Source organism: Homarus americanus, unplaced genomic scaffold (assembly GCF_018991925.1).
Source record: "Homarus americanus isolate GMGI-L3 unplaced genomic scaffold, GMGI_Hamer_2.0 scaffold21314, whole genome shotgun sequence".
Classification (NCBI taxonomy): domain Eukaryota; kingdom Metazoa; phylum Arthropoda; class Malacostraca; order Decapoda; family Nephropidae; genus Homarus; species Homarus americanus.
Genome location: NW_024720811.1, coordinates 1138748 through 1160122, shown reverse-complemented (window position 1 = coordinate 1160122; position 21375 = coordinate 1138748). Strand labels below are relative to the sequence as shown.

Below are 21375 nucleotides of genomic sequence, written 5' to 3'. Positions count from 1 at the left end.
TGACTTTTGTTATCATATCACGGAAAGGTAAGAGACTGACAGAAGGATATGTATGTGTGTGTATTAGAAAGATAGTTCAGTACATCGTGGAGCTTAAGTCATGCCCAGTACTTGCCAGTGGTGAAGAGGGTCAAGTAAATATGTTATTAATGTTAGATATATAAAAGAGAGACATAGACGCTGTTTTATCTTTACTACAGTAATCCTACTTGAAAAATACCCAATAGATTTACAAATATGCAAAAAAATATACGAATTACGAGTCCTACATTACAGCGGAGAGGAAGGTGACCTGCATAATAACCCACAGCAGGGAAAACTTTAACAAAATTGTATAGAAGATACATTCTGAAATAAATACAAATTTCTTCGTTATTATATTTATTTTATGATTGTAATAGTTAAAATGTTGGTTTGTATAATAGGTACAGTCCCCCATGGGGTAAGAATTGTATAGTATAGTCGAATATTTATTATCAATTAGCATATATTTAGGAATATTTTTTATTTTGAATGCAATTATTATGTTTTTGTGGCGTTTTTATAATATTTTCGAAGTTGTTTAGTTCGTGTAATGTACGACAATGAAGAAGAGTATAACAATACTAAACAAAACAGACGATAACGTTATACTCGCCCTGACTAATACGGTGTACCCGAGTTGCCAAACAGACAACAGAAGGTGAAGGAGGATTGGCTAGGACTTCCTTCTTGTCTCTTTATGTGAACTAAATACTCACTAGTGATGATTCAACAGGTATTCATCGATTATTAGGTGCGTGAATCCATTCTGGTGTTGTTTATTGTATAAAAATATTAATTTAATTCTGTGGCTTTGCGCGTTATAGTGATTTGCATGTATGGTGCTGTTGCAATATTTCTGAAAAAAAGTATACGTAATGATTTATTTTAGAATCGAGTTATTATATCAATATCAGAGAGTCGCATGTGCGGGTAATTCATCTAATGGATGTAAAGTATACTTTTCAGAAGCGTTATGGTGCATTCATATGATGCTGGGACATGTATATCGTGACTGCAGGAAGGAAGTGATCCCTGTGTGTGATTCATTCAACCTTACTACTGTATTATGCAATTATCAGTGATTCCGGTTTAGTTATGATATACTTTATTACTAAACACACACATATTAAATGTTCTTATATTTATATGGTTGTCTATTATTTTGTAAAGGGATTAGAAACAGAATTAGTGCAGTATTACATTACAGTCTTCAGTAATTACCTTACCCGGTACATTACTTAATGGATTATGTTTTACAGGAACACTTCGTGATTTATATTACGAATTACTGTAGGGTGAGATTGAGAAATTCCCAGCTTTTAAAACTTTTGCAACATAAAAACTTGGTGCATATGAAGTATGTAGGAAATAAGCTGCTGATTTATGCTTTCTGTGGTGAAGGCAGACAAACCATACTGAATTATATCTGATTTTAGCAGGTATAACCCACCCGGTGATGTGTGTTCAAGTCTTTCAAAGCTTCACTCCTGCTGAAACTAACACATAGTTCAGTGATTGTTTTTGTTAGTGTGGGTGAGAACAATGTTGCTTCATAAGTGGAATGGAAATTAGACTTTTCAGCTGTAATGACTCCATATTTAATGAAAACTTAAAATTATGTTATTTTTTTATTCTTAAGAGTAAAATAATAAGTAGGTTCACCTGAATGATCTCCACCCCTGCTTACTTCACCTTAACCACCATAACACTATTTGGGTGGGGTTAGGTTAGTGTTAGGGTGGTTTATCTTCAGGTGAAGTAGTTGGAGTGAATATTCTTCAGGTTATCCATAAGTTTCTTCGATACGAGTAATAAAAACCTCTACTAACTTATGAGAAAGTGGATGAATGTTCGCTTGTGATTATCCTGTAAAAGGTCTTTAGAGACAGTGTTTTTTCCTGGTAGCTACACAATATTCGGTAAATATTTACTTTCACACCCGTCTCACGTTATATAAAAAAATTAAAATATTTCGATAGTCCAGACAATTCTCAGACACTTTTCTTCTATAACGATATTGTCGCAAATTATTCCTTAACGAAATGAATTTGACATTTGTTTATTGTGTGAACTCGGGGTTTTGAGTGGGGAGAATTGATATGAGCGAAAATGCAATAATAGGTTTGCAAACTTTCCTGATAAATCTTACCTAACTTCCCTAGTTGGGGCTTCGCGGAGTAATTGGCGACGATATCGTTATAGAAGAAAAGTGTCTTAGAATTGTCTGGACTATCGAAAATATGGTAAGTTTTTTATCGGGTGTGAAAGTAAATAAATACCCAATAATCCAACTTTCCTCATCTGACCACCCACCCACTAGTGAGCTGACTAGCGGTGGAAGAGATAAATTGAAATTAAAGAATAACTGAAAAATAATATACCAGTACGGTACTGTATATTCTTATATGAAGCAGCACTAATTGTGGTTGTGGCTTATCTTGTTCTTGAGGTTGCAGTCGTTCAAGCACTACTGTACAGAGTGATTCAAAAGTCCAAAATGTGGACTTGGTGTCCCCCATTTTCTACACATGCCCAATCCATCTCAGCCTGTCTAGTGCCTAAGAGAACATAAGAATGGAGGAAACTGCAGTGGGCCTATTGGCCCATACTGGTCAGTCCCATTTACACCCAACCCCTATTGCTCATATATCCATCCAACCTATGTTTGAAGCTATCCATCGTGTTCGAGTCAATAATAATGTTTGGCAACTTGTTCCATTCATCCACTACTCTATTTCCAAACCAATGTTTACCTATTTCGCGTCTAAATCTAAATTTGTCTAATTTATAACCATTGTTACGAGTTCGCTCCTGGTTGGATAGTTTGAGTACCTTTGTTATATCCCCTTTGTTTAGCCCTGACTTCCATTTATACACCTCTATCATATCACCCCTCACTCTACGTCTCTCGAGGGAGTGCAAATTAAGATGCTTTAACCTTTCTCTGTACTCGAGGTTCCTAATGCCCGGGATTAGTCTTGTCATTCTCCTTTGAATTCTTTCTTGGGATTCTATATCCATTCTGTAATACGGTGACCAGAATTGAACTGCGTAACCCAAGTGAGGTCTCACAAGCGCAAGATTTGCGGTAGTCATGATGACCTCTCTAGTTTTGTAACTAACACTCCTTTGTATGAACCCAAGTACAGTACAGTACTTTATTAGCCTTGTTTCGAGCAAATACACATTGTTTACTTGGCTTAAGATTCCTACTTATCATTACTCCTAAATCTTTCTCTATAACATCGTTGTTCATCTGATATCTGGTTTCTCTGCTTACATCTCCTAGACTAAGTACATTACATTTGTCCACATTGAATTTCATCTGCCATTTTTCAGACCATTCAAAAATTTTTCTTAGATCTTCCTGTAGTTTTGCAGAGTCCTCGTCAGATTTAATTTCACGTCCTATTTTAGTGTCATCAGCAAATTTACTTATGTTGCTGTCTACGTTGATATCTATGTCGTTTATGTATATAATAAGTAATAATGGTCCAAGTACTGAGCCTTGGGGTACTCCACTTGTGACGTTACTCCAATCGGATTTAGTGCCGTTAATGCTCACTCGCTGTTTTCTGTCCTGTAACCATGCACTAATCCATTTTAGAATCCAATACCACGAGCCTCCACTTTTCTTATTAGTCTTTCGTGGGGGACTCTGTCGAAGGCTTTGCTAAAGTCAAGATATACCACATCATAGTCGTGCCCCTCGTCTACTGATTCGTAAACAGCTGAAAAGAATGTTAATAGATTACAGTAGGCTCTCATATTTGGACACCTATTTAGACTGTAAAAACCTCGCGAAATTCAAATCGTCCAAAGTTAAATACAACTTCCTGTGGAGAAAATTAATTTGAGTCTGGTACTTTTGATGTTTGGCTAAATTTTGCCTTATTTACCCTACTTTTTTGGTGAATTACTACCTGTAATAAAGCAACATCCTAATAAACCAACGAAAATAACACTGCATTGTACTCATTCGTTCGTGGGTGCCGAAATACTTCTTTCCGATTTTTATTTGTTTAATAGTACGTACCTTTCTTTTGCTTCAGTGTTCTTATTGTACTTTCAGGTGCACCTGTTAGTCGCTGAATTTCACTGGTCTTCATGCCTTTCTCGGTGTATTCCACAATTTTTGCCTTGTCAGCCAAACTATATTGTGCATGTTTCTTGCCAACTCTGGACTCCCTTTTTGCCTTTGGCAGTTCTGGGCGCTTAGGAGGGTTCCATTCACAACAGGTTGACCCCCACCACCTACTGGCTCAACACTTGCCATATCAAGGGCGCGAAATGAGCGTCTGAACACGAGATCACCAAGAGATAAAGTTCTGGGTGTCTCAGTGCGTGGGCGTGAAGGAACTAATGGCGCTGCTAGCGCCACAAACAACTAAGAACCAGCGATGCCGCCAAAGCCACACTGACTGTGGAATGAGTGTTTAGGGAACAAACACGGAGAATGATACACAGGGAGTGGGGGACGTTTTCTTTCTTTCTTTTTATTAACACCAGTAGGAGACGGTAGTACTACTTTATAATTTTAAAGCATCTCGCTGTTCAAACTCGCGCTCAACTGCTGCGTGCAACGACAGCCATTGAGTGGCACAAGCATGTAAGATTTTGTGTGGCTTAAGGTCCAGAAAAGTTTGGGCAAGTTTAAGTTCATATTTCCTTTTGGCACTATGGGAGAAGTGTGTATAAATATTTCTGATGAGGTCTTCGCAATGTCGTGGTAGATATTTTACTGATTCTGATGCACATAAGTAAATGCTATAACAAATAGACATTTATTTAACCCTTAAGCCCTGGGTTAGGGTGCTGCTGGCATTCCCCCCCCCCCTCCGTTACTTGCCAAAGGTCACTAGAAGACTACAATTCGGCAACGCTGCTAAGAACTAACTGGTGGGCCGCTCAAACCCGTCGAAATTCGAGTTTCCATCGTCAAAATTTGAAATTGCGTAGTTTTTTGTTTTATTTTTGTCTAAATGCAAAACGTTGAATTAAAAATTCGCGAAATTTGAGAACTTACTGTAGTTAAACATGAGCGCCCACTTGTGAAGCCATGTGAGGTGGAGGGGGTTAATAAAGCAGTGTGAGGTGGAGGGGGTTAATAAAGCAGTGTGAGGTGGAGGGGGTTAATAAAGCAGTGTGAGGTGGAGGGGGTTAATAAAGCAGTGTGGAGTGGAGGGGGTTAATAAAGCAGTGTGGAGTGGAGGGGGTTGAGTCGGCATGGTGGGTGGGAGGGGAACCAGCAGGCAGAGTGCGTGTGGGAGAGTCACTCACACCTGTGTAGCCCACATGATGGTAATTTCAAATATTGATTGATCTGGGTACAGTATAGCGCTCTCAGTGTGGTGTGAGCCGGTCGTCACTGCACACTTAGTGTTTCACCACAGTATTTTGTTGATTTTATTGACACTAGAACTCACTTTTGTGAGGCTTTCTAATGCTGTAACTTGTGTGATCAATGCAGAGTTGAATGAAGTCACCTAACCTGTAAATTTGTGGCATTTTTGGGGGAGTGATTTGAATGCACACGTTTGTAAGAAGCATATGCTATATAGCTCCCACTATATTTGTTTGTATAGCCGCTTTTACTCTGTGAATACTGTTTATATATTATCACATGAGATGATATTGGACTTGTATATATATATAAACTTTCTGAAAATGGAGATGTGAAGTGATTCAAGTGTGAGTTATAATGAAGATAACTTGACTGATCTTTCTGAGTGTTCGCTCCCAGTGAAGGATTGTGGTAGCTAGTGTGGAGGAGGAGGAGGAGTTGTGACGCCATCAATTGTCCTTTACTCCAGCGTCACAATGTCCCTTCTACCCCGGAACGTGTTAAAAGATATTCGGAGGAAGGTGAGTACGTACTGTACAGTAAAACACTTTAACCACTCCTGTATTAATCTGTAATGCTGCGCTGAGGCTTATGCTCACTTATATGTGTCTTTTTGTCTCTTATTATCTGCTGTACATCAAAGAATAAGAGAAATTTAGTGTGAAGATCAGTACAGGACAGTATTCATATGGATAAGAGTCATTGTATTTCAGTTTATGAATTATTGCATCGCAAGTACGTACTGTATATTATTAATTACATGTGATTGGCTGATGGCCATAAGTTAATTTTATATAATGTAATTGTTGTTTTGGTGATTCAACAAGATGAAGGTGTTTCCAAACTTCATGTGCAAAAGTTGGACAATTTTTGGGGGGAAAAAATATTACCTTCTGACAGTTGGATGGAAGAGTAAAGTGGTATTGCTCCTCAGGTTAACTATATATAGTGTTTACAAAGGCAATAGTGTAGTAATACAGTACTTATTTTATTCCCACATAACTAGTAAACAGCGACTGAGTAAACGGACCCATCAGGGTTTATTTACCCAGCGATGAGAGAATACCAGCGTGTGTATGTATGTATGTATAGCACCTCACAATAACAACATGACTAATGCTAACACAGGGTTGACATTGCCTTTTGGTGTAAATTCTCTCGCTCGTTGGTGTCTCGGCCCTTAACATAAGCTGCTGGGACCATCTTAGTGCAGTGTGTGCCTTACTGACCCTAGAGACATTAGTAATTTGTGTTTACTCAGTTTTATTTTTTTCTTATTTCGGTTCAACATTATTGGCATTATTAAGTACCCTGTAACCTTGAATATATAGATATTGATAGATAAATATTGCTAGACAGATAGATAGATAGACGGATAGATATTAAATATAATTGTCATACAAGTTTACATTGATTCAGTATACTGTATATATTAACATTGCAGGAATATAATGTACCGTACATAGCTATTGCAGATATAAAACGGTGGTAAGCAGGAAATTGTTTTGACCACACTAACCCATGACGATTATGATGAAGTGCTGTATGAGATAGCCCAACGAAGTCATCACATGCAGGGTCCTTTCACCAACTTACATTGGTACCTCCTTCATAACCCCTTCATCATTAAGTTAGCTGATATATGCAGTCACTTTTATCTCTAAGGATGTGTTTGTACTATGGATGACAAGCAGCCATCACCACACTGCAATAATAATAATAATAATAATAAAGAACCATAAAGAAATAAAATAAAAAAAGATCAAGAGTGAGAAACAATATATGTATGTTGTGTTGTCAATAGTAAGAGAAACAATTGAGACCCTGCAATTGTGTGTAAATGAGGCAGAAAGTCAGATCAGCAACCTGGGACTTGGTCACAATTTTGGTGATGCCATATGCTTCCAATATCTTCCCAGGCAGTAGTACCTCCCTGTTTGGTAGCTGCCTACTACCTATAATAAGGAAATCCCAGCAATTAACTTTACCACACTATATCTCTGCTCCCCCACTAAAGTACAGGACAATGCAGTGTGTCCCTCAAGTGGGTAACTGTGTGGGAAGCCATAAGATCATCCCTGGTTTTGCTGTTTTTTACTATGAGTCAACTGAAGGTGAGTGTTGTGGCGAGACTTGATGTTTGGATTATTATCATGCGTGCACTTAAGGGGAAGGAGGGGCATTGGGAGGGGGAGGGTTGGGTCAGTAAAGTGGGAGGACTTCACATTAGCCACACTCATTGTAGAAGTCATCCCCTTGATAGATTTAAATAATTTTAGCAAATTACGGTGCTGTACTTACTGGAACGAAAATACAGTCATTACATAGAAAGTACTGTACCTATGATTTATAAATAAAAGAATTTAAAGTTTGGGAGAATCGCTAACAAATCATTCAGTGGATATATTGCCTTTTATTATATCAGGTGTAGAGAGAGCATTTCGTGTCACATGTAATGGAATGACAGATCCACAAGCATGTTAAATATACCCATGATTACCTGTGAACCAGACCACTGTACTGTATTATATCAGGTTTGTTATTAAGGAAGATGATGACTAAATCTGGATGTCTCTGTATTGGAGACATAATGTGACCTTCCCCCACCTCCCCTCCCCCATCTCCACTAGATAATTGCTCCACAGGTGTACCGTATGTTGTGAGCACCTGGGTGAATTATTGACTCGCTGCCAATTACTCTTTAAATCGTATCCAAATGTTTATAGAGTAATTAGTGTTAGTTTAGGCTAGGTCAGGAGTATATGACTTTACAGAAGCATCTACTGCATATGAAGTTATAGTATTATTATTGTAAGGCTATGCTTGTGTTCTTTTCAATATTGAGAATGTGTTGGTATTAGGCAAATTGTGTTTAGCCATTGGCCAGCTCACAGCTGCTCAGATAGTTATGTGCAGGTGGATAGAGACTGCCATTTCTGGTTGCCATGTGCACAGAAAGAATAATTTATATACTGTGGCAGAATGTAATTACTCTAGAATATACTGAAATACCTTAACACACATGCTCATAAATCGTGTTTATTAAAAGCAATATTTGCATAGGTATGCGTGCCATAAATGCAAGCAGTATTAAACTCATAGCTTATTGATATCATACAATACAGGTCTATGTCATTTATATCCCAAAAGAAACTTATCAAATAGAGAAAAAGGGATGATATCAATTACAGAATAGTATAAGAATATTAGAGAGGTAGGAAAGGCTTAAATACATAATGAGGAGTAAAAACAAAGTTGGGGACTCTGGGCGGCAACAAGGAACAGACCTGCTGCCCCAATGACTAGTACAGTATACTGGAGTAACCTGATAAGTGTTGGAATTGAATAAAAATGCATTATTCATCTGTGTGCATCAGTATAGGCACAAGGGTTTGGCACTCACTGTGTTAGGTAAGTAGGTTCTCCTCGACTTACGACCCACTCGACTTACGACCCACTCGACTTACAACCCACTCGACTTACGACCGCCGCAGTCGTATAAAATATTTTTAAAATTACGTTTTTTCGAGTCCCGGCGTTAGTGATCGCGCTGTGTACTGACAAAATTTTTGTTTGTAATTCCCTTTAAAATGGCTGGCAAGCGTAAAAGTGAGAGTTCTCGTGGTGCTGAGAAGAAAAAGAGACGCCCATATTTGACTTACGACCAATTCGACTTACAACCTGGTTGTCGGTCCCTAACCCCGTTCGTAAGTCAAGGACTGACTGTACAGTAAATAGATAGAGAAGTGTCCAGTAGAATCATCATACACGTTTGCACTTGCTCCGGTAATTGTTTAGGCAGTGCAGGTAATATACAGTGTACATAGAACATTCAGATATACAAACAATGTACTATATATAATCAGTGCAGGTATGCAAACAATGGTGAACAGTACCGGGTAAGGCAATTCGACAAGGGATGACTGACAAAGGCTCCTTATATCTATGTTTGAAGAGAAAGAGTGAGAGAGAAAATGAGAAATACATTCTAAGAAAGTGAGAATGCATTTGAGAGAGAGTACAGTATACTGTACTTTGCTAAGAGAGTGAGAGAGTGAGAATGCATCAGAAAGAGAGCACACAGAATTACAAAGAGAAAATGAGAAACATAAAGACAGAAGAATTATGTAAAGGAAATCCCCTTGTAACAACTAATTCTGAGAGTGAGGAGAAGAAACAGTTAATCTGAATGAAAAAAAAAGATTGAGGATAATCTGATAAAGGGAGGAATAAAAAGCTAATATCAGGCCAAGAGGTTCTGCCATGCACCCAACAGTTGCAGTTAATGTAAAGACACCACCCCTCACCCTACCCCACCAACGTATTGTCACAGTCACTGTCATTTACCACTGATAAGATTACATTCATTAGGTTGTCAACGGGTCTCTCCGATAGCCTTCATGACTCAACACGATGTTGAAGATCTGCTTTAGCTTGGTTGAATCGGTGATGCTGGTCGGGTGTGTCTAGTGATTGTGGGGTTGGCTGAGGTTAGGTTAGGTCAGGTCTTGTCATTGTGGGGTTGGCTGAGGTTAGGTTAGGTCAGGTCTTGTCATTGTGGGGTTGTAGTGTACGGTGAATTATGAGACAAATTTATGGAATTGTTTGGCAAATTATAGGGTTATGGTATTGAGTATGTTTACACACACACACACACACACATACAGTTAAACACACACACACAACACACAGATACAGTACAAATGTGCATATGCACACACACTCATACAAACAGATATTGTACACTTGAACACACAGATGCAGCATAAATATGCACATTCACACACGCATGCAGATAAACACATACACACAAACAGATGCACACAGGTACAGTACATATATATGCATGGACACACACACACAGATAAGACAGTGAAGAAGATAAGTGTTGAGGGAGATACTGTACTATACTATACAGTCCGGGTAACTAAACTACCACACCAAGATTTTAAAAGAAGGCGCCCACGACCTAACCTTCCTGTGGATCACTGTCTTGCCCAGAGTTTTTTATTTCAGTCTTAATGAAATACACAGTCGTAGATAAATGTATTGTTACTGTATTAATAGACTTAGTATATTAATTATGGGATCTAGTGGAGACTTCTTGCCATGAGGACACAATCAATTTTACAGCCTCCAGGATGTTAAATTGTGTCTTCCAGAAGTGTGCCAGTGTTAGTTCAGGATCAGTGGAAGTTGCCTGATGACACCTCCTGAACATTTTCTTCATGTACAACTTCTTAAAGTTGCTGATCACATTCTGGTCCATTGGCTGTAAGATTGATGTAGTGTTGGGAGGCAAAAACAACACTTTGACAAAGTCAAATTGAGACTCCAAAGTGCTGGCAAGTTCAGGGTCATGACCAGGGGCATTATCCATGAGGAGAAGAGCCTTTAAAGGGAGTTTATTGGTGGTTAGGTAGCTCTTCACAGAAGGGCAAAACACCTCAACTGCCCATTCATTAAAGAGCTGTCTTGTCACCCATGCCTTACGGTTGGACTTCCAATAAACTCCAAGCCGTCCTCTTACCACTTTTTGTTGCTTGAACACCCTGGGGTTTTCAGAGTGGTAGACAAGCATAGGCTTCAGTCGGAAATCCCCTGAAGCATTGGTACCAAGCAATAGAGTGAGACAGTCTTTCATGGGTTTATGCCCAGGTAAAGAGGCTTCATCTCTGGTTATGAATGTCCTTTTGGGCATCTTTTTCCAGAACAGCCCAGTTTCGTCCACATTGAACACTTGCTGTGGAAGATAATTTTCTTTTTCCACTAGTTCTTTAAATTCCACTAAAAATTTTGCTGCCCCTTCCTTATCAGCACTGGCATCCTCACCATGCCTAACAGCACTAAAAATGTCACTTCTTTTCTTAAATTTTTCGAACCAGCCTTTGCTGGCCCTAAACTCTTCAAATTCTGTGCCTGAAGAACCAGGTTGATTTGTCTTTGAATGTTCGTAAATCTCCCTGGCTCTTTCACAAATAAATTCGGTCGAATCTGAATCACCTTTCATCTGTTTTTCCCTAATCCAAATGAGAAGTAACCTCTCTGTTTCTGCTATTAGGGATCTACCTTTAAACACTCTGGTAGATTTGTCTCTCACTTTCACTTCCTTGAATTTGTCTTTCTGTGAAAGAATTGTCGACACAGCTGATGTCGACATGCCATATTCTTTGCTAAGCACATTTGTTCTAATGCCTTCTTCATGTTTCTTAATAATTACCTGTTTCACCTGGATTGAAATCACTTTTCTAGATTTCTTTGGACTCATGCTGGATTCGATAACAATTTCATCACTAAAATTTTAAGTTTAATTGCTGTAAATAAAGAATATTTTCTTTAAATCAACACTGCACTGCGCTATATATCATCAACATATAAAATAAATTTCAAAATGACCAATAATTTCACTGTAAAAACGGAAAAAAATAGTTTATGTTGAAGAAAGTCTGAAGCAAGATGTTACCTCCACTGAAAAGACTGACGCCTGTTTGGTGTGTTGAGGGGCTGTTTGGCGCGCTAAAAACTAGTTTCCCTGTACTTCATTTATGTTAAATAATTGTTAAAATGACTAAAAATTTTAATATAAGACTTTTAAAATTATTGAATAGTACAATCTTCTTGATATTTACTAAAATAGTAAGGAATTTAAGCCCTAGAACCAATTTCTGTATTGGCGGACTAATACGACAGCTAGTGAGCAAGCGAAAACATGTTGAGGGGCGCTTGTAAGGAATTCGTTAATCGAGGGATTGCTCCTTAACCGAAGTGAAGAAGCTTATGGAAGGTAATTCGTTAACCGAGGCGCTCGTTAATCGAGGGATCACTGTACAGCATACTGTAATAAAATCATTATCATCTACAGAGAAATATATGTATACAGTGCAAGGAAATCACTAAAATTGCAAACAAGTTAACTGTATCACAGTGCAGTACTGTCACAAGATCATCTAACTGTTACTTGCCATACCCTTCAGCTTAGCAGGAGGGATGTGCGGCGGGAGATGGAACCACTAGCTGCTTGTGAGGAAGGCGCTGACTCCCCCCGTGACTATGGAGGAACTCACTACCAGTTCCCTGAGGACACCCCACAGCTGCAGTCTGATGACGAGGACCAACTTGACAACCATGGAGGTGAGGGATCATGTGGTGTTATATATGAACCCTTAAACAGCAGGCATCATCAGTGGTAGGTAGTTGTAGAGATGGAGGCCATCATTGGAAGTTAGCTGTAGTTTAATTTCTAGATGGGTGTGTAGTTTATCATTGAGGGAATCTGATTACCTTTCTCAGGTTTTTGTGTAGTGATGATGCCTCCCCCACTCCTCTTCAGCTTGCCAATACTGTACTCGACATACCCACATTTTCAGCTGTATTTATGGGTGTAGTTAATAGTTAAAAAGATATATTTTGCTCTGGAAGACACTTGTGGGTTTTTTATGCTTGCGTGTGTGTTTATGATCTAAGGTTGTCACACTTTTCGTTATTTTTCCAGAAACCAGGAAGTCTTCATCTCAGTCGAACTCAAATGCCGAGATCGGTGAGGCAGCCAGACGTAGCACGACTCCTCAACCAACAGGTTAGTTCCTCGGTATTTGTTTATGCTGGGATTTTATTTATTCTTAAGGCTATGTGTTGGTTTTGGCATGTTTTAGGTTACAGAATACAGTATTGACAAACAAAAACCATGTCAAGTCATTCATTATCAGTGAAATATTTTGAATATTGACTTGATAACTAAGCTCCACCCACTTTTGACCTTAGACGTAATTGATATGTAGCGGCTGTGTGAATACGGCACATACTACCTGGCCTAAGAGTTGCTGGTTTGATTCCAGGGTCCCACCAGTCCACTCAGCTGTAACTTTATGGTTGGGAAGAGAAGGTGGTGAAGCACAGTGTTGGATACATTGTACTGAACTCTTACTGTATAGTACAGTATTGTGCTGTATGCACACTGTCCCTAATGGACTGTCATGCATATAGAATTTGCTTTTAGAAACCATTACAGTTTGTTGCTGTCACTACATTGTCAAATTCCCGACCATTTTTCCTTGTCAATGTTTAATGTGGTTGTTTTTTTTGCCACTAGCGACATTGTTTATGGCTAAAAAAATATAATAATTTGGAATTTAGAAACAAATCTGTTAATTTACCGATATAACAGAGTGACTTACTTAACAACAAGCAATTGAACAGCATCCACAAACTATCAAGGATGTCAAAAATGGAGAGAGCGTAGTTGTGAGGACAATTATAGTTAGGTAAGCATGTTGGTGTGGCATTGTAGGAATGACTCTTGTAAGGTAGATGCTGATACTCCCAACAGGTGAGAAGCATGGTGCAGGTATAAGCTTTAGTTAATAATCACCATGTTTGGTGTTCTTATGGGCTATACTGTATAAGAAGTAAGTAGGAGCTGTCGTGGACTATTGACTCTTGAATACTGAGAGAGAGAGAGAGAGAGAGAGAGTCTGGATGAAAGTGAGAAGTGATAGTAAAAAATATATTGTATATACAGTACAAAAGACTAACCCAGTAGCCTAAGTCAGATGTACAAAAGAACTAACCAGTAAAATAGATATTCAGAGATTAACCAATATTGTACCTCAGGTATACGGGGATTAACCAGTATGTCAGATATACAGAAAAATTAACCAATAGCCTCAAAGTCAGATGTACAAAAGAATTAACCAGTAAATCAGATATACAGAGGAATTAGCCAATAGCCTCTAAGTGAGATATACAAAAGAAACTACTCCATGATCTTTCATTTATTGTAGATCTGCCATTATCTCCCACTGATGACACCGACTTCAGTGTTAAAGCAAGCCTCCACTCTAACACTAAGGAGAAAAGAAAACAGGTACAGGTACACCTTTACAGATTTTGTCACTTTACTCAACTGTACTACCACCAGACCCAAGGATGTGGCCACCCATGTCATGTTTAGTGTGTAATGGAACCTGTCCAGGGGTATGTTTTTTATGTTGGGTTGTCTTGTGACGTGAGGAACGGGACAGAACCAGTGTGAAGAAATATCATACCTCGAGTGTGTGTTTTGACTTTGTAGTTATTTTGAATGGCTTATTATTATTTTTATTGTTGTTATTTCATTATATAAACTTGTTTGTTAAGAAATTTAGTTGATGTGGACCTATATTACATAATTAAATAAAATTGCCTTTGTACTTGTGATTATATTTGGGTAATTTATGTGTTTTAATTAGTCTTTGGTCTAAAATGTCTCTTGATGTTGTTGTGCATTATTTTATTTGGTCAATTACTGCAGTAAGTTATAGAAAGTTTTTTGTGGGGAGTGAAAGTTTTAGTGATGTAACTTGTAAAGTATTGAGAAATTGGTGTGGATTATCACTTCTATGCTTATAAAACAAATAATAATGCTTTTGTATACACACTATGCCAGATCACTGTTCATTATTGTACATATAAATGCTCGTGTACACCCACTATATCAGATCGGTGTTCAGTATCATTTAAATTGGTAAGAAAATATACCATCTGACATATTCGGAACTACTCGCCAAAATTTAATCTCTCTGTTCCGCATGTTTACAGAATCGTCCCTCCCTGAAGATCACCGCCATAGCCCAGAGCCCTGTTTTAGGTTCCCCGGACTCTGATCGGGACATACTAGGGTACCTGGACTACACACCAGACCCTTTGCCAGATAATAATGATAGTAAGTTTGTGGGTTGAGATTATTACTTGGCTTTTATTTAAGAGTTGGGTGTCAGTATGTGAATTGTTTTTTAGAATTGGGAGTCATTTCACAAACATAACTTAACCTATTGATTGATGAGTTGAATGATTGGTTAATTAAGGATGATGGGTCACCCTGTACTGTGTAGGGAAGGGCTAGCAATAAGAATAGTGTGTGAATCTCGTTGATCTTTCTGTGTTTGTTGCGTTCCAGGTAACGGTTCACTGCCTTACATCAGGTTGTACCAGATAGTAAAGTTCTCCGAGTTGATGCCCGATGTGTTTGTCCCCCAACACTCTGTGCAGCTAAAGATCACCAAGGTGGAGGCTGTTCATACTCATATACATATCTTCAATAGACATATGTGAGTTATTATTGTATGACCCCAAGCCAAACTGTCTCAGATCACCTGAAGAATATCCACCCCAGCTTGTTTCACCTAAAGATTAACCACTGCAATGCTAACCAAACCTAACCCAACCCTACCCAACCCTACCCAACCTAACCTATTCTATTCCCTCTTTTCATAGTATTTTGTGTTAATCATCACACGTGGAAATATTCCCTCCGCCCGTTACATAGGTGTCATTGTCTCCCGCAGGCTGGTGGTCAGTCTAGAGCACGGTGACTACAAATGGACCGTCAGGAAGAAGGTGAGACAGGTGACCTCCCTGCACAGTGTATTGATGCTCCTTAGGTGAGTCTCTCCATCATGTTCTTAACCTTTAATTATATCTGTCAAAGCTTTACAATATTGTGCCGGTTCCCTTTTGATGCATCATCTGTCAGAGTGAATTCCTGTTTAGCGTTTATTTTTAAGTGTTGGTTTTGTGAGTCAATTGTGATTTTTCTTATAACACTTAAGTTGTCATCTTGTGCCATCTGGTTTGGCTTAGCATCAATTTCCTCCTACACTTTGGTTTACTACAGTGAAACCTCCATAGAATGGACTTCTTTCTCCATATAATCTGTTAGATGGGGGGTTTCACATCTAATGGACCTTTGATATAATGGACTTCCATCTCTATATAGTGCATTAGATGGGGATTTCACATCTAAAATGGACCCTCGACAAAACAAACTTTACTCTTCCTGTAGTTCATTAAGTAGAGGTTTCACTGTATCAGAAAGTACAGTATAAGTTATCATTAAAATTGTGTGTGGAGTATTTGTGCTGTACATTTATACCATTTAATTGTAATGAAATAATAATTATCTCGGTAATAACTACAGAACGAGGCTGAAAATGCCCGCAGCAACAAGAGGAACAAGGCTACGAAGGCAGAGCATGAGGCAACAGATCAAGCAGGCGGATAGAAATGTGGACTCAACTGATGGTGTCAATCCATTGCCTAACAAAAGACTTCTCAAGTACGTGACGAGAACATTAGCTTGTCTTATAATTTATCCTTAATTGTATATTTTAAAATCTTGCAATTTTATTTTGAAACTGTTTGAATACTTCCTGATGAGTTTTTTTTATATGAAGGTGGTACGTATAGACATATTGAGAGAATGGGAAGAGAAAGATGAGTAAAAATGATGATATTCAGAGGTGTGTGTGAGTGTGTCCGTCCGTCTGTCTGTCTGTCCGTCATCAAGCTTCCACCTACCCAGCACTACCGTATAGCAGATGGCTTACAGAGAGTGAAGGCTGAGTGAACATTGTCTGTCTTTCACTTACATTGGCTTTACATTCTTCTTTTCAGTCTTGTGTATATATCCATAGTGAAGTCTCAACTAACCAGATAATATTGTATTTGATGAGTTAAGAAATAGTAGGCATTTGTTGGTGTTAACTAATTTACCCTGTGCTTGGCTCAGGTTTCCTCGACGAGCCTTGCAGACAATGGATGAATCTGTCCGAGCAGACCTGGAAATCTACCTCAAGAATCTCCTCCATCACTCGCTCTTCCGTAGTCATCAGGCTGTCCTCGAGTTCTTTGAGGTACTTAATGTAGTTAGTTACTGTGTTGTGTTTGATGACAGGAACTCTGTGTAGTTGATAACAAAAGTTGAGTTACATTTATGACCTCAAGGTATTTGAGTTTTATTATTATTGCCTAAACCAGTTATTCTTATATATACAGTCATAACTTTCATAGTGTTGCTTCTAATAACAATGAATCATGAGAGCTAAAAACAAAAGATATAAAGAAAATCCTTGAAGACATTTGATATTTTGTATAAGAAAAAATTGTGTCAGTAACGTGTCTAAAACTGTCACCAACCAAACAAAAATTCATAGCCATCAGTTTCTGTGTTTACTGTCAAGAATACACCCTGAGCTCTGAGTGAGATATTAGTGTATTGTATAAAGTGTTCATGTTCCAGGTGTCCTCTGTGTCATTTGTCAGTGGACTGGGAACCAAGATTAAGGAAGGCTATGTGAAGAAGAGGACTGGGAGCAACAGTGATAATGGCTGCTGTACCTGGTGAGGGAATTGCTGCTGAGTGAATGTCATTTATAAAGTAAAGCTGTTGAGAGTAATAATCTAATAACTTGATAATGACATAACTCAACATCCTGTGTAGCATTAGACCCTTAATCTAATATAAATATAGAGATACTGTATCCTATTCTGTCCCAAAATGTCTCTACAAATGAAATAGTTTTTGCTCTCCTCAGGATTTTGTTTTAGTAGTAGACCTCAACATGTGCTATTGTTTATTACTCGAAAAATTTTGAGGTTAGCAATTTCTAAAGTTGATCAGATAATTATTAAACACCTTGTACACTATTCTATGTGGCCCCTCCAGGTGTTTTGCTCCCTGCACAAGGAAGTACAAACAACGGTGGCTGGTGCTGAAGGAGACCTGCCTCTTCTTCTTGTCCCCAGAGACGGGTCAAGTGCGTACCGTCATGCTCATGGACTCCGGGTTCCAAGTGGCCTATAACAACAGGCTCACTGGGGCTCGTAACCTCCGTATATCTAATCACTCCAGGTGAGTTGTCTCTGCTGGTGTACAGGTGCTTTTCTTATTAAGCATTGATCAGATTATAACCTCTTCCCTTCATGATAAAGTGTTGTGATGTTGTAATGTTCCTTCAGATCTCTGGTGATAAAGTGTGACTCTGAGTCCAGCAAGAAGGAATGGTGCTCGGTTATCACCAGCACACAAAATAAATATGGTGAGTGTTTCCATGTTTTATGTTTCTGTAAGTTTTACGAATGATTTTGGCTTGTGTACGTTAATTCTGTTTTTAAAGTATGTTTGTTATACATGCACTGTCGAGGTATGTAATATTGTGTGCTTCCATTGCCTATACAGATGTTGAATTGTATACCTGTACATACATTATCTATACACATGCTGAATCATTGTAAATTTGCATGTCAATTTTACTGAATATAACTGAACTGAAGTGAACTGAAACTTTGAGATGAAGAGGATATTATATTGGGGGAAACACACACACACACACACACACACACACACACACACACACACACACACACACACTTACACTTACTTTTCCTATGTGTTGCAACTGATTGAATTAAAATAGAAATAACTACTGTATATAACAACTGACTGAGCATTAACTACATGAGCATACAATAATTAAGTCAGACTGTATATGAGACACTGTTGTATATAATGCTGGATTAACTATAGGAACTTGAATAGGGTGATTGATAATAGTTAAAGAAATATCAACAGTTGGCTTATACCTGTAGTGAATAATGATAGTGGTCGATAAAGACGAGGAAAAACACCTTAATGTATTTTGCTAGTTAGTGCTGAGGGGAAAAGGGATGTGTAATGACTACAGACCTATGAGTAATGCAGTGATATCCCCGTTAGCCGGAACAATTGGTGCAGAGCACTTCCGGGAATGAGAGATTTCTCGGTAACGAGACGACTCTCTCAAAGCCGGTAAAAAATCTCTCATCCCTGGAATTTTTCGGGTAACGGAAAAATTATCTCGGAAGTTCCAGAAATTACCCATTACATCATCTCTCAAACCTGGAAAAATATCCCTCATCCCCATAATTTTCTGGGTAACCGGAAAATTTGCCCCTCAGAAAATTTTTCTAAAAGCTGGTCTTTATTCGCCCTCACTGCTGGTCCTTATTCTCCCTCACTGCTGGTCCTTATTCTCCCTCACTGCTGGTCCTTATTCTCCCTCACTGCTGGTCCTTATTCTCCCTCACTGTTGGTCCTTATTCTCCCTCACTGCTGGTCCTTATTCTCCCTCACTGTTGCCTTAAATGCCAGTTGTACCCAAACAGGTTAAAGATGCCAATTTGAGTGGTTAAAAATGTGCCCTTTGCTCCTATCTCATATATGCATTCTAGATCATGGATTTACCTGAGCCTTGACCCTCCCCTTCCACCACTAAGTCATGTTCACTACTAGTCACTGATGTTTGTTACCTTGACAACAGTCCTTCCTCCCTGTTAGAATCATCTGTCCTGTCTTGTCTTGATTGGACTTGTGTTCTTAAGGAGAAATGTGTCTGTTTTTCTTTCATTTATCCTCATCAAAGGAGAGATGACTTGACCCTTCTCAGGTATAATTGTTATTGTTCACTATTAAAATTCCTTACAATATTAACCTAGAGTACGCATCTTTTTCATACAGCCAAAGACTTTACCAACCAAGGGAATCGCTATGGATCCTTTGCTCCAGTCCGTGATCGATCATATGCCCGCTGGTGAGTGAGTATGTGAGGTGACTTGAGGTACAGTCGGGGACAAAAGTTTACTTCCCGCTGTGAAACTGAATCAGGGAATGGGTCTCTGAACCCTGACTGTCATCAGGTGTGGGTGTGGTGTTTTATCTCATTTGGGGTCGATACTGCTTCACTGTGGGAGGGAGTGAACTTTTGACCCCGGATTTATACTGAGAGAACCTTCCTGGGTCTATTGCTTGTGTAGGATGACTAATATTGTACAGTACAGTAGATAAGACTTACAGTACCAAGAGACTTCACCAAGAAGTCCTACAGGCTTTTAGGGTGATGGTTTTTGTCTAGTTTGTTATTATTAATATTTATAATGAGTCTTTTGTAACTGGAGAGTAAATTTACTGCTTTAGGATGAAGATATGAGAAAAATAATTTTGGGGGGTACAGTGACACAAATGTAATGTCTTTCATGAGTATTAATTTAGGTGTTGTGTGTGTGTTAGGTACGTGGACGGTGCACGATACATGTGGGATGTGGCCGACATGCTGGAGGCCGCAAAAGAAGAGATATTCATCACCGATTGGTGGATGAGCCCACAAATTTACCTGAAGCGGCCGGACATCACTGGATGCAAGTGGAGGTTAGTGAAGCTGGAATGTGTGTTACAACCACTGTTTTCATTTACCTTGTTGGTGAATGTAAACTGAAGCTTATAAACTCACTCAGAATTTTTAAAAAATGTGCTTCATCATTCCAGTAATGCAATGAGCAAACTTGCAGAACAATATGTACCAGACTTTGCAACATTAATGACGTACATTGTTGATATTTGTCGCTACAGTATTTGATGGACGCACTGTACTACAACATGTCACAAATATATGAATCTATATCATCATGTTGAGTGGACATAAGAGTACAGGTTCATGTCATAATAAGTTACTGTCAAGACATACAACATGATAGGTTGATTTTTAGTTGGTATAATTATAGCAGGACCTAAAACATCTTTCATCAGAATAAATACTTGATAGTAAACAGGAGACACCTTTTATCTGGTATCTGTGGCAGTTTTAAATGGATAAGAATGCTGGGTAATAAAGACTATTGAAAGCCCAGTATTTATTATATTCTTAATCCCAGGTTCTCCCACCAGCGCCTATTTACTTAACATAAGATAAATAACAATAATGATACGACAAGATGTTTGGAAGTGGCTGAGTAAGGACTGAAGCAATAACAAAACTCAATAGTCAAATGCCAACTCCCAAAACACCAGAGAGAGGGTATACTACTTAACTTAAGGCACCTGTGCCTAGACTGACTACCGACTACCAGCCAGTCACCAGACAGCTGTGCCTGGACTGACTACCGACTACCAGCCGGTCACCAGACAGCTGTGCCTAGACTGACTACTGACTACCAGCCGGTCACCAGACAGCTGTGCCTAGACTGACAACCAACTACCAGCCGGTCACCTCTCTAACGCCAAATAGCGACATATCATATCCTGATTGGCCAAAACATAAACTTTACATAAATTCCCCTACTGACATTAATTCCACTTATGTAACCTATTTACAAACTTAATACAATCATACATAATACAATCAAACATAATACAGTACAATACACAATGTAATAAACAG

At 38.7% G+C, this 21375-nt stretch overlaps 1 protein-coding gene across 5 annotated transcripts in view; it reads left to right on the top strand.

Annotated features, from left to right (window-relative positions):
• Positions 1-655: 655 nt before the first annotated feature.
• The window catches only part of LOC121861204 (phospholipase D1-like), a 38928-nt gene continuing 18208 nt past the window's right edge, over positions 656-21375 (top strand). The window contains exons 1-14 of one of the 5 annotated variants that reach the window (XM_042358819.1): positions 656-775; positions 12343-12499; positions 12861-12944; positions 14149-14231; positions 14945-15068; positions 15303-15453; positions 15691-15786; positions 16323-16460; positions 16914-17037; positions 17424-17524; positions 17850-18035; positions 18143-18222; positions 19680-19752; positions 20229-20366. In XM_042358819.1, coding sequence (XP_042214753.1) covers positions 12370-12499; positions 12861-12944; positions 14149-14231; positions 14945-15068; positions 15303-15453; positions 15691-15786; positions 16323-16460; positions 16914-17037; positions 17424-17524; positions 17850-18035; positions 18143-18222; positions 19680-19752; positions 20229-20366 — 1508 coding nt within the window. In that variant the 5' untranslated portion in view covers positions 656-775; positions 12343-12369. Of the gene's footprint in view, positions 776-5681; positions 5890-12342; positions 12500-12860; positions 12945-14148; positions 14232-14944; positions 15069-15302; positions 15454-15690; positions 15787-16322; positions 16461-16913; positions 17038-17423; positions 17525-17849; positions 18036-18142; positions 18223-19679; positions 19753-20228; positions 20367-21375 lie in introns of those variants that run through there. The other 4 variants (XM_042358820.1, XM_042358818.1, XM_042358822.1 and 1 more) reach the window with 4 other exon arrangements.